Raw genomic sequence first — 14,631 nt, forward strand, 5'->3', positions numbered from 1 at the left:
AAAGTGCACAGCAGCAAAATTTGTCCAAGGAAACTGGCCAAATGCTCATCATCAGCACCGTTCACATGATGGAAAACTCTACCAATGAGAATAAGTATCACTGTCTCAGGCAATACCACATTCAAAATTCACAGACTGTATATTGAGGGAGAGGAGCCTGACATAAGAGACCACATACGGCACACCTCGTTTATAAGTTCAAGAACAGGCAAAACTAATCCAGGGAGATGGAGGTCAGAGCACTGGTTATCTCTTGGCAGGGGATGTACCTGGAAGGGAGCACCAGGCTACAGAGGGCTTAGGTGAGGCTGGTAATGTTCTGCTTCTTCATCTGGGTGCTACTTACATAGGTGGTTCACTTTGCCAACATTCACTGGGCTACAGGCTTATGATGGGTGCATTTTTCTGTGTGGCAAATGTCCATAAAATTTTACCAAAACAAAAGACAACAAACAGCAACCTTTAATTCATCTTCCTGCAGCCAAAAACTTGCTAACAACCTTCTCACCTCCCCTCCCTGCTTCAAAGCTTCCTGGCTCCTCAAACCCTTGATGCCCAGGTAACAAGGCACTACCCACTTCTCCCAACCTAATGCTCATTACACTCAGCTTCAACCACCTGCCATTTTCTGTTCCTTGACTTTGCTCAGGCTAATTTCCAGGCTTCTGGCCACACTGCTCTCAGTTGGGATATCCCCCTCCCCAGCCTTCTCACACTAATTCCTACTCATCCCCTCGGTCCCAGTGTTGATGCACACCCTGTGGCTGAAGGGTACGCCTGCCTCTATGTCTCCAAAGCGTCCTGGACATCTCCACCAGAGCAGCCATCACACCCCTTGTCACTGCCTGCCTTGTCTGTCTCCTGCAGGAGCCAGGGAGTTCCATGAGAGCAGGGACTATGCCTGTTTCACTATCTTATCCTCACACTTGGCCTGTCATTGAGTAGATGCTCCATAAATACTTGCTGAATGAATGAATGAATGAATGAATGAACGAACAAAATGTCCCTGCCTTCACCATTTACATGGTCACCAGCCTCTTCGCTGTACAATGAGGAAACTACAGTCCAGCAAGCGGTCCAAGCCTGCTAGGCTGGCAGGGTCATGGCCCAAGTCCCAGGGCTATAAGGCTACCTCAAGAGTTGCTACTGCCCACCCACGCTCCACCAAACAGAGCTTCTGCTCTGCTCAGCTCAGGAAGATGGGGAGCTCTGCTCTGCCAGAAACCTTGAGCACCTCATCTGGCTCTGCCCCAAGCCCATCTAGATGCGAGGCTCAAGGTTCATGTGTGCTGTGCAAGAAGGAAACCCTTGACCAATGACTAGAAGCAAAGCAGAGGGGAGGGGGAAGGGACTCGCCTGAGGCAGGGCATGAGCATGGCTGGGTCACAGAGCAAGCACAGAGAAAGCCATATAACCATTATGACCAAAAAGGAAAGGAAAAATTGCCCTAGATTAAAAGAGAATAAAGAGACACAACAGTATGTGACACGGGAACCTTGACTGGATCCTGGCTTCAAAACAAAGCAGCTCTAAAGGTCATTTTGGTGACAATAAGGGAAAAAACTAAAGACATGCTTCTACATTACCATCTCACCACTATCACCATCCGATACAACACGTATTTTGCTTGCTTGTTTATTGTCTATCTTCCCCGAGCCAAAGAATTTTTGTCTACTTTGCTCACTGCTGTGAGCTTTCAGGGCCTCTTTAGGGCTTGGCACATAGTAGGTGCTCCATACGAATATTTGCTGAGTAAATGACCACGGTATATATAATCCCACAACTTGCCTTTTTTTATCTTATGTTTCAGGGTTGATTCAACCACTATGCTCATTTCATTCATTTGACCTACTTCTAATATTGCATTGTATATGATTCATAACTTATTTCTTCCATTTACCTAATGAAGAACATTTCCAGTCTTTCACTATTCCAAGAAATGCTACGATAAATACCTTTACATGTGCCCGTTCATATCTTTAAGGTTGGTGTCTGTGAGTGGAATGGCCGGGTCAAAGGCATCTTCAACATTACCAGATATGGTAAAACTATTCTCCAGGTTGGTTATATCAATTTACAGTCCCACACGTCCCCACATCCTCACCAGTAGAATTTTGTCATGTTTAAAATTGGTGGCTTATCTACTGGGTGGGTATAGGTGAGATTTTAAAAAACATAAAGCAATGTTTAGTGAGCTTGATTTCGGCCAGAAACTGTGCTAAACCCTTTATGTGCATTAATGCAAATAGTCTTTGCAACAACCCTGTAAGGTAGAGAAATCTCTACCCCTGTAAAGATAAGAAACTGAGGCTATGGGTTGAGCACCTTGCTACAAATACAGAGAAAAGTTGTCACTGACCCATGGCTGAGATTCACAGCCTGCCCCTGAACCACATTCCCTGCTGCCTCATATTTTCCATTTTTTCTTTGATATTTTTGTCACTGTCCAAAGTTTATATACTGAGCATGTGTTACTTCTGTAAGAGATAAAAGAGCCTTAAGAAATTTTATTTTAAACTAGTTTTGAGGTCATTCTCCCACCCCCGGCAGTGAAGAGGGCAAGGATTGGTCTGGTGCTCACAGCCTCTCTCCTGCACACTCTCTGTAGGCAAAGGGAGGTTGTCCCTAAACTGGGGGAGGGATGCCAAGGTCTCCGCGGCAGCTTTTTCAGGCTCCCCAGAGGCCCCCTCGATTATGCCTCCCATCTGCCGGGCCCTGCTCACCAGGTCTGGTTGGTGCTGGAGTCTTGGTGCAGAAGGGCGTTGAGCACATAGGGTACGCCTCCCTCAGGAGTCACCCAGGTCCGGGCCACATCCACATTGAAGGCCACCAGAGGAACAAGGCCTGTGGAGAACAGAGGGACATTTAAGAGATGCCTGTTAAAGCCATGGCTGGCCCTTTGACTCCCATCATTCTGTCACATCTGGTGGTGTCATCATCCCCATTTTACAGATGAGAAAAATGAGATTCCCCAGGACCTTTTCCCTATGGGAATAGGACAGGAGTGTAGGCATGTCTGACCCAGAGCTCCTGATCCTCCTACTATGTCAGCACCAAGGCCCCTCCTCCAGCAAGCCTTCCCTGGTTCTCTCCTAGAAGTACTTCCCACCTTCTCACACCTCCCACTGTGCACTTTCTGTACCTGTCACATAGCATATACTCATGACAGTGTCTTGTACCAAAGTTCAAATAGACTATGAGCCCTAGGGCTAGGATATACATTCATTCTGTCTATGAGGCCCCATCAGATGACCCAGGAGAAAACATGTCCTCAAACATGTACAAGAATGTTTACAGAAGCTTTACTTGTAATAGTTCCCGAGTGGAAACAACCCAAATGTCCATCAACTGGGGAAGGGATAAACTAACTGCTAGAGTCACACAATGGAATACTACTCAGGAGTAAAAAGAAATGAGCGATTGACACACACGACAAGATGGGTGAATCACAAAAATCATTATGCTGACTGAAAGAAGCTTTACATAAAAGGGTACTGTCTAATTCCATTTACATGATGTTCTAGAACCAGCAAAGCTAATCTATAATAAAAAATATTTCCTGGGGGTAAAGGAATGTGGCTTAACTGGGAAGGGACAGGAAGAAACTCTGTAGGCTTATGGAAACACCCTAGGTCTTGATAAGAATTTGGATGACAAAGGTGTGTGCGTTTGTCAAAAACACACTGAATGGTCAACTTAAAACTTGTGACTTTCACCGAATATAAATTTTCCCTCAAAAAAGAACGAGAAACAAACATTGACCTCTGGTTGATAGGTATGCGGAAGCATTTAGGGATGAAGTGTACCAACCTCCGCAATTTACTTTGGAATGCATCAAAATGTAACGTGCCTTGATGGATGGATAGATGGATATATGCAGATGGATATATAGATAGATATATGTTTACATATGTGTCTGTGTGATGTTGCACATATAACGAAATGTTGACACCTGGAAAATCTAAGTGTGGCATATAGTTTTCCACCGTACAATTATTTCAACTTTTCTGTATACTTGAAATTTTTCACTAAAAAGTTTTGGGGAAAAACTGATATTCACAGATTGCCCCCAACCTCAGAGGTTGTGCCAATCCATACCACAACAACAGAAGAGGAGAAGGCCTGTTTCCTCACAGCACTGCTTGAGGTGTGTGCAGACCATCCTTGTTTTGAAAGAGTTTCTTATCATTTTGTTCCAAAATATCTTTTTTAATTCTGAATGAGGCCGAGTCTCTTATTTTAAGTTGTTTACTGCCTATTCATATACATTATCCATTTGTAGGAAATATTGCTTTCTTATTAATTTGCAAGAGCGTTTTGAATCAGAAAAAATTACCAGGGGCGCCTAGGTGGCGCAGTCGGCTGAGCGTCCGACTTCAGCCAGGTCACGATCTCGCGGTCCGTGAGTTCGAGCCCCGCGTCAGGCTCTGGGCTGATGGCTCGGAGCCTGGAGCCTGTTTCCGATTCTGTGTCTCCCTCTCTCTCTGCCCCTCCCCCGTTCATGCTCTGTCTCTCTCTGTCCCAAAAATAAATTAAAAACGTTGAAAAAAAAATTAAAAAAGAAAAAAAGAAAAAAAAAGAAAAAATTACCAATGTGTTCAAGATAATACTTCACACTTAGCTATTTGATGTAGGTATCTTTTCCCACATCTAGAATTTATACGTAGTCAAGTTATTTTTCCTTTATGACTCTTCAGTTTTATGTCATGCTTCCCCATTCAGAGATTATTTTCTTTAAGTTCACTCATGTTTTTGTCTGTATTTTGGGGGGTTTTGTTTCACTTCTTACACTTGAACCTTTGATTGATCTGCACTCTATTTTTGTGTACAGAGTGAAAGAGGGATCCAGCTTTTACCCTTTCTCCCCACAATTGAAATTGTCTCAACATTTTTCCTTGAATGGCTCGTCTTATCCCCACAGATCTGCAGTATCACCTTTATCATTCTCAGAATTCCCATATGCATTTGGGCCTCAGCTGGGACTCAGTTCTGCCCTACTGACCACATTGTCTCCCGCTTGGATATGTTCATTAGTTTCCTGACCTTTCTTTTCCAAGTCTTGTCCCTCTGGATACAACCTCCCCATATCAACTGCCAGAGAGATTTTAAAAGTATGTCCTGACTATGACACTCCACCGTAAAAACTCTAATGTATATTTACAGAGAAAAAGGGCAAGGTGAAGTTGAGTGTACAGAACTTATCTGTTCAATTACTGTTCAATGAACAACGTTTTGGGGGAAAAAAAGCTTTTTGGAAAACACTCTTTTTTAATGATGGTATAATGACTTTTTCATTCCTAAATATACCACATAAACATGCCGTAAGAATGATGTGCTGACATCACACATTCATGCAAAAACATACTCACTAATTTACTTAGTAAAGCAGTTTTTAGCCCCACAATTCATAGGAAACAAATGTGAACTGCTCATCTTGTTTGGATAAATTCAAAATGTCTTGTTTAGCATGTACAAGCCAACTGAGACGGCTGAAGGGGTGTAGCTTCTGTGATGCTGCAGTCTGTTAAAATGTACAAACTATGCCATGTATTTTGAAGTGCTTTCAGGTTTAGCATTTATTTTTCCCTCAATGTATGTTTTCTGTGCTATAACTATATTTAAACATTTTTTTAATGTTTATTTCTTTTTGACAGAGAGAGACAGAGACAGAGAGAGAGACAGAGCATGAGTAGGGAAGGGTCAGAGAGAGAGGGAGACACAGAATCCGAAGCAGGTTCCAGGCTCAGAGCTGTCAGCACAGACCCCGATGTTGGGCTTGAACTCATGAACCACAAGATCATGACCTAAGCCGAAGCTGGACGCTTAACCGACTGAGCCACCCAGGTGCCCCAATGTGCTATAACTTTATTTTTAAAAGTAGTTTGAATGCAAGATAACCACGAGTACCCAAAAGACTGAAGAAACAGTGAAGAAATGGTGAATGAGAAATGTACCTTCTCAATAATGACTCCCTCACAATTATCCTCCACTACTCATCATTAAGTCTTCATTTCCTCTCTTAATGAGGACAGTAAACTTTTACTACAGTAAGTTGTATATGTAAATTATATTTTATATTCAAATTAATTTTTTTGGTATAAACTTGTTTTATCGGCCAGCTAATAAATTTTTCCATCAGTAAAAACTGTTTGGGTATATTGAGCTAGATGGAATGAACCACAGTTTTTCCAATGAAATTGATGGAAATAGTTTTTCCAATTAATGACTTTTCACTTAGCAGCACAGACGTTAAAAACAAATAAAAATCATTAGGCAAAGGATACGTTAACGGACTTTTAAGTAAGGAAGAGAAAGAAATATATACACATAAATATGCTGTTCTTCATTCACCAAGAAGATATAAATTTAAAATCTATATGTCTCCATTAACATCACTTCAAAATACATTTTAAAAATTGACTGAATGAGGCGCCTGGGTGGCTCAGTCGGTTAAGCGGCCGACTTCAGCTCAGGTCACGATCTCGCGGTCCGTGAGTTCGAGCCCCGCATCGGCCTCTGGGCTGATGGCTCAGAGCCTGGAGCCTGCTTCCGATTCTGTGCCTCCCTCTCTCTCTGCCCCTCCCCCGTTCATGCTCTGCCTCTCTCTGTCTCAAAAATAAATAAAAAACGTTAAAAAAAAATTAAAAAAAAATTTAAAAAAATTGACTGAATTAAAAATACAAAAACCCACAACCAAAATGGGAGACTTTAATGCTTTAACAAATCTTTCATCAAGCTACAAAAGCACATTAAAGTATCAATAATGATATAGAAGATCTGAATATCACAACTGACTAACAGAACACTGTACCTAACAATGGTAAAAGAAAGATTTTTTCAAATGCACATGAAACATTTACCCAAATCAAATATATATGAAAGGTCAAAAAGCAAGCCTCAATAAATTTCAATGCATTGAAGTAATTCAGAATAGGTTCTCTGACTACACTGGAATTAAACTAGAAGCCAATAACAAAAAGAAAACTATAATAACTTGAACTTCTCAGAAATCAAGCAATGCACGTCTGCATAAGTCAAAAATGAAATCGCCATGGATATTTTTTAGTGATAATTAAGATATGACAAATCAAAACTTGTGGGAAACAGTTAAGGCAGTGCTCAGAGGAAATGTGCAGCCTTAAGTGCCAATGTTAAAAAAGACAAAAAGCTAAAATCAATGATCTAAGCTTCCATCACAAAAAGGTAAAAGAATAGTAAATCAAACCCAAAGAAAGTACAGGAATAAAGATATGAGTATGTATGAATGAAACAGAAAACTAACTTAGAGTAGAGAAATCAACAAAGCAAAAGTTTACTTTTAAAAAAGCTTAATGAAACTGATAAACTCTTAGCAACATTGTCAAGAAAAAAAGAGAGAACACACAAGTTACCAACATGAATGAAAAAGAAGCCATCAGAATAGATCCTAAGACATTAAGACATAATGAGGATAGTATACACAGCTTTATGCCACTATACTTCACAATTTTGTTGAAATAGACAAATTCCTTGAGATAAAGATTTACCACAACCGATGAAAGAAATGCAAGCTGAATAAGCTTGTATCAAAAAAAGTAAATCCCATTATTAAAAATCTTAGGAAGAATTCCAACCCAGATAGCTTTACTGTGAACTCTTCCAAACATTTAGAGAAGAAATACCAAACTTACACAAACTATTCCAAAGAAAAGAATTGAGGGAATACTTTCCAATCATCTTACAGGACCAGAATAACATTGATATATGTTTTAAACGTTTATCTATTTATTTATTTTGAGTGAGGACAGAGAGAGAATCCCAAGCAGACTCTGCACTCTCAGTGCAGAGCCTGACACGGGGCTCGATCCCACAAACTGTGAGATCATGACCTGAGCCAAAATCAAGAGTTGGATGCTTAACCAACTGAGCCGCCCAGGTGCCCTAACATTGATATTGAAACCTGACAAGCGCAAAGACTTAAAAAACAAACAAACAAAAATCAGAAAAAGTCTGACAGGAGCCGTACAAGGAAGGACAATTGATGATCTCTCTTGAACACAGATGTAGGAATCCTAAACAAAATATTAGCAAATCAAATCCGGTGACATATAAAAATCATAATACATCACAACCAAGTGGAGTTTTTTCAGGAATGCAAGGGTGGTTTGACATTTGATAATAATTTATTTCTTTTTCACATTAACAGGAAAAAAATCATATGATCATTATGATAGAAGCAAGAAAAAGGCATTTGATAAAATCCAATACTGCTCTGTGATTTAAAAAAATCATAGTAAATCAGAATAGAAGGAATTTATATAATCTGATCAAGAATATCTACAAAAAACCCTCAGCAAACATCATTCTTATTGGTGTGTTATTAAAATCTTTCCCTAAAATCAGGATTGAGACAGGGATGACTACTCTCACCACTTTTACTCAACATTTTACTGGAGGACTTAGAGCAGTGAGAAAGGGGGAAAAAAATGGAGCATAGAGATTAAAAAGGAAAAAATAAAACTGTCATTATTGGCAGGTGAAACTATTAAGTACACTGAGAAATCCAACAGATCTACAAACACTGAGAATTAACAAGAGCCTTTTTAGCAAGGTTACTGGATACAGAGGCAATATATGAAGAACCACTGTACTTCTATACACTATCAATGATCAAATAAAGAGTGAACAATTTTTGGGGCGCCTGGGTGGCTCAGTCGGCTAAGCGTCCGACTTCGGCTCAGGTCACGATCTCGTGGTCCGTGAGTTCGAGCCCCACGTTGGGCTCTGTGCTGACAGCCTGGAGCCTGTTTCAGATTCTGTGTCTCCCTCTCTCTGACCCTCCCCCATTCATGCTCTGTCTCTCTCTGTCTCAAAAATAAATAAACGTTAAAAAAAAAAATTAAAAAAAAAAAGAGTGAACAATTTTTAAAGATGTCATTAACAAAAGATAGAAATATCAAATGCTTAAAAATAAGTCTACTTAAAGATATGTAAAACCTCCATGCTGAAAACTATAAAAGATTAGGAGATATTAAAGATCTAGATACATGGAGGAATAGATCATGTTCATGAAGTTAAGACTCAATAATTGTTGTCAGTTACCACTCTATTGATCTATAGCTTCAATAGAATCCTAATCAAAATCTCAGCAAATTATTGGGGGGGGGGGTGTTAACAAGCCAATTAAAAATTTATATGAAATTGCACAAGGCAAGAATAGTCTGGCACTCTTAAGGGAGAATAACAAACTTGTAGGACTTGATAACATTACACTATTATTCATCAAGACATTACAAAGTTATAGTCAAGACAGAATTATACTAGCACCAGACAGGCAGATAGACCAGTGGAACAGAGAGTACAAACACATATGATCACCTGTTTTATGACAAAAGTGACAGTGAAGAACAGAGAGGAAAGAATGATCTTTTAAATAAAAGGCGCTGGGTCACTGGGATATCAATATTGAAAAAAATTCATCTTGACTATTCTCACACGATCACACACACACAAAAGTTCTTGATGGGCTGAAATGTGTATATCTAAATGTGAAAAATGAAACAATAAAGTTTTTAAGGGAAAATGAAGGACCCTGGGGTAGACAGATATTTTTTTCAACAGGACACAAAACACACTAATGTAAAGGAAATAACTGATAGACAGATCTTCATTAAACTTAAGAACTTCTGTTTATCAAAAGACACCATTAAGGGAATAAAGAGGCAAGACAGAGTGAGAAGAGATATTTGCAACACAAATATCTGACAAAAGATTATCAGAACATGTATAAGATTCCTATAGATCAATAAGGAAAATGCATGTAAGCCAACAGAAAGGCGTTTCACAAGAGATTATCCAATGGCTAGGAATCAAATGAAAAGGCACTCATTAGACTTCAGAGAAAGGCAAATTAGAACCACCATACAATACCACCACACAACTACCAGAATGGTTAAATGAAAACAAAACAAAACAAAACAAAACCCAATACCAAGTGTTGACACTGATTGGGAGCAACTAGAACTCTGCTGGTAAGAATGTAAGTCAGTACAACCCCTTTAGGAAACCATTTGGGAGCATCAACTCAAGTTGAGCATAAACTGAATAGTCACCAACGGAATACTCTACAGCAGTGAAAATAACCTACAACAAGGTGGCTGCATTTCAAAAAACACAGTGTTGGGTGAAAGACTAGGAACAAACCAGATCGTATCGTATAATTCCAGTTATACAAAGTTGAAAACAGGCAAACTTAATCTATGCTATTGAAAGTTAGGAGAGTGTTACCCTTGGGGGTAAGGTAATGAATGACCGGAGGGAGTGATAAAGGGTATTTCTGGGCTGTTAGTCATACTCTGTTTCTTGAAATGGGTGTTAGTGGCATGGATTTTGTTTAATTTGAAAATTCACTAATCTGAATTTGTCCATTTTATTGTGTAATTCAAAAAAGTTTACATAAAAAAATAATCGCAAGTTTCTGAAACACACTGAATATATAAACATTCTATACGTTAATAATAATATTTTGGAGAGAGAAAAAAAAAACAAAAATTTTAAAACTGCATTGGTTAGCATTGGAAGTAATGAGGGCAACCATCCCTTTACTCTGCAAATTGTTTACTAAAAGGAAAATATTAAGTAGTTTTCTTGTCTTCCCTATATAACTTGAATTTCAGGATCACCAAATAGTTCTAGTTGATGTGGGAAGAATAATAGAATCATAAAAACACAACTTGGCAAGCCATTATACAATAATTAATTCAGGCCATGACCATCAATGGGTGAAACTACTAGAAGAAAGTTTGGTAGAAAACTTTACAATTAGACTGACACCACCTGAGCCCACCAGTCAATCTTAATGTCCCCAGGAATACTGGGTCCTCAGACATATGTCCCTCTGAGTGTGACACCATAGGAAGATTATAGGAGCCCTAGACTCTGTTCCTAACAAGCTCCCAAGTGATGCCCACGCTGCTGGTCCTCAGACCACATTTTGAGTAGCAAGTCTTTAAAATACTTTGGCAAAGGTCACGATCTCGCAGTCCGTGAGTTCGAGCCCCGCGTCAGGCTCTGGGCTGATGGCTCGGAGCCTGGAGCCTGTTTCCGATTCTGTGTCTCCCTCTCTCTCTGCCCCTCCCCCGTTCATGCTCTGTCTCTCTCTGTCCCAAAAATAAATAAAAAACGTTGAAAAAAAATTTAAATAAATAAATAAATAAATAAATAATAAATAAATAAAATAAAATACTTTGGCAAAAGAAACAAAAAGGGCGGAGTGAGATAAATCCAGGAAGTATGTCACAACCTCCCGAAAGTTTTAGAGTGTGCTTGCCAAAACAGTTAAACCTGAATTTAATGAAGTCACTGCCACCAACATCCAGGTTTTGGGAAATTCAGGGGATAGAAGACAAACTGCACCAAAAGGAGGAAACACACAAACCCTGAATGAAGCTGTTCTCTAAGAAAAGTGACCAAGATCTGCAGTAAAGGAAAGACTTCAAAAAGACACACAAACCAAAAAATTGGCAAGGGGGCCACTCTAGACTAAGAGAGGCACAAAAACCAAATGTAATGTGGACCTCGTTTGGATCTTGACTTGAACAAACTTATTGTTAATAAAAAGATAAACGGAGACAGGAAGATTTGAATGTGGACTGGGCATTAGATAATACCTCAAAATTATTTTTAACTTTGTTAGGTGATTAAAAAAACATTGTGGCTATGTGAGAAAATAACCACACAGCTCAGAAACCTGCACTGAAGTACTTAGGGGTGAAACGACACAATGGTTTTTTGGGTTTGCCTTAAAATAATGTTTCGGAAACATTAAAGTGCTAGTGAATCACCCAAGTTTCTTATTAAAATACAGATTCTGATTCAGTGGATCAGGAGTGGGACTGAGAGCCTCGTCTAATGAGATCCTCAGTGATGCCAGACTGCTGGTCACAACACCAAGTTTGAGCAGCACAGCTTTCAAGGAAACCAAAAGGGAGAGTGAAATAATGCAGCCAGTGTGACGGTCTATCTGGGCGATGGTATATTGAGTTTGTGACCGTTATTTCCTCTGCTTTTGTACATGCTTCAAATTTTGTTCAAAAGTCACCTTCCAGAGGCTCAAGTAGGTGGCACAATGTGAGAGGGCAGTGTTCGAGCTCTCATTTCTCAATTCCCAGGCCCTCTCCCTGAACCCGCACAAAGCAGCCATCTGTACTTTATTTCGTTCCCTTTATACCTCGGCCTTGCCCAGAATGATTTGTGGCAACTCAGAAAAGTATACAATGCATTAAGATAAAACTAATTTTGGGGCGCCAGAGTAACTCACTGGTCCCTGAGCCCCCACCACATCCCGCAGTGTCTCTGTCTGGCTCTGACTAACTCCTGTCTAGGTCAGAGTGATCTGTGATTAAGTCTGTCTTCCCCCAAAATGTGACCTAATCTGAGTCATCCATGACAGCCCCCTAACCACAAAGCCCAGTTCAGCACAGGGCCGGGCCCAGAAGAGGTGTCCTGGAACTGTCAGAGTAGGTCAGAGATTCCTGTTCCCCACCCCACCCCTGTCCCCACTTTTGCTGTTTTCAACTGAGGGATCGTGGAGCAAGAACCCTGAGGGGTGGGAAAGGGGAGGAGACCAATCACAGCTACCCTCCCGGAGCACCTGATTCCTTCCAGGCACCACACTGGGTGCTGAGGCTCAGAGAAGTTGAATGATTTGCTTGTGGCCCATCAGCAGACTGAATACTTGTGTCTAGGGCCCAGGTCTGCCTAATTCCAAAGGCTTTAGTAAAAGCTGGAGGCACTGAGGGGTTGGTAAACAGACAAGAGGGTCACAAATGGTCCCAGAAGCTGGGCAAAGCTCCCAGCTGTGCCAGCAGCTCACTGAGCCTGGGCAGAGCTCTGGGTTAGATAGTTGGTAATGAGGTCAGCGAGAACCTCCTGTGCAGGCACAGTGGCACGAGAACGTGTGTGGAGGGCAGCACCATATTCACCGAGCTTTCCCAGTTACCAGCACCCACCCTGAGAGCTGGCTGGTGCCTAGGATCTGCCAGCCGTAGGCCACCTTGCTAGAGCAGACTCCCTCCAGGCCCCTGGCATTTTACTTTTCCTTGGGCTGTCCCTAGATCAGGCAACTGCTTCCTTTCCTACTGAAACAGAAAAAATAGCATGGGTCCCAGAGGGAGACAGTCCTGTGTTCAAATCTTGCTTTGCCACCGAGTTACTTAAGGACCTTGGGCTTGTCACCTCACCTGCTTCCCCATCTGTGATAGAGGGCTGTGCTGTGCAGAGCAAATAGGGCAATGCCTGCCCAGTGTCTGACACACCGGAGGCCCAGTGTGGGCGCTGACGTCAGCGTAAAGCCACAAGGGAGGGCCTGTCATGCTCCCTCTGACAGCCTTACCCTCCATCTCAAGCCCCTCTTGTGTGCTGTCAGACACGAGAGCCCAGCCAAACCAGTGTCTGTCACCACACTACCCACAAGGCTGCCTCCCCTGAGCTGTCTCCAGCCACATAGGCCTTCTGAGTCAGAATAAGACCCTCCCTCCATCCTGTCAGCCAGCATCGCTTCCCCCTCAACCATCTATCTTCCCCCAACACACTGGGCATTTTAAATACACATTCTCACGCCACTAGTCTCTGTTTAGCAAACTCAGGCCCAGGGGGAACGATTTGCCCAAATTTATACTAGGAGCTGGCTGTAGAACTGGGACTAGAGTCAGGTGTCCTGACCCGCCACTCAGAACACCCAGGAGGGCCTTGGGGAAGCTCTTGCCTCAGAGCCGCCTGCAAGGTGCCTGTCCCACAGAGGAGCTCACCTTCAACCCACCCACCCACACCAGTCTTTCACACAGGAGCCTCATCGTCTCGCCTTTCTCCAGGACTCCACCTCCCAACGTGCAAGTCTCACTGTTGCCACCCTGCTCAAGATCTGCTGTGGCTTCCCGTTCCCCTCTGGGTGAGGTCTAAGCTCCCTTAGCCTGGTACTCTGGCCCTCCACACTGCCCACCAGCACCCTGGACCTCTCCAGCCTGACTGCCCCACATGCCCCCCATATATACCCTATAAGCCGACCTCCCAGCCAACGTTGGAGACATCTGGTTCCCAAGTGGCCTACGGTCCACACCTGGCTTGTGTCACAAACACCGCACTTCGCAGATGTTTTTCCTCTGCTTGCAATGCTCTTTACCCATCCCCCACGCGGGAGACCTGAAGGAATCCTCAATGGATCTGCTGGCTGGGGCTAGAGGTTTCTCTGTGTGTGAGTGCAGCCGACTTTCTCTTCACACAGGGGACCCAGGACAGGGATTGGTACACGCTCACCCCCAGGGCTCAGCATGTTCTGGCTAGGGGTAGGGGGTGCAGGATAGACAATGTCAGAGCAGACAGCCTTCTGCTCTCACTCAAGCCTTGCCCTGCATCTTCCTGAACAGGCTCCTCACACTCCCCATCTTTGTCCATACTGTTTCTACACAGAAACACCCCCCGCCTCACTCCAGCACTCTATACTTGCCAAAGACCTCCTCCATCCTCAGGGCCACATTGGACACCGCGGTCCCCCATCCCTAACAACCAAGGTTTGTCATTATATAATTGCACACAAATATAGGGGTGTTCCTGAGGCAGAACCAGGACTGACACCTTCCCAGCCCCCCACAAGGG

General features: G+C 42.3%; 1 protein-coding gene across 1 annotated transcript in view; it reads right to left on the bottom strand.

Moving 5' to 3' along the window:
- Positions 1 to 14,631, bottom strand: part of ITGAE (integrin subunit alpha E) — a 72,432-nt gene that overhangs the window by 45,471 nt on the left and 12,330 nt on the right. Inside the window, exon 2 of the mRNA XM_058705228.1 lies at positions 2,724 to 2,844. Within this exon, the coding sequence (XP_058561211.1) occupies positions 2,724 to 2,844 (121 nt within the window). The remainder of the gene's footprint in view (positions 1 to 2,723; positions 2,845 to 14,631) is intronic.

The sequence above is a fragment of the Neofelis nebulosa genome, chromosome 16, assembly GCF_028018385.1.
Source record: "Neofelis nebulosa isolate mNeoNeb1 chromosome 16, mNeoNeb1.pri, whole genome shotgun sequence".
Classification (NCBI taxonomy): Eukaryota; Metazoa; Chordata; class Mammalia; order Carnivora; family Felidae; genus Neofelis; species Neofelis nebulosa.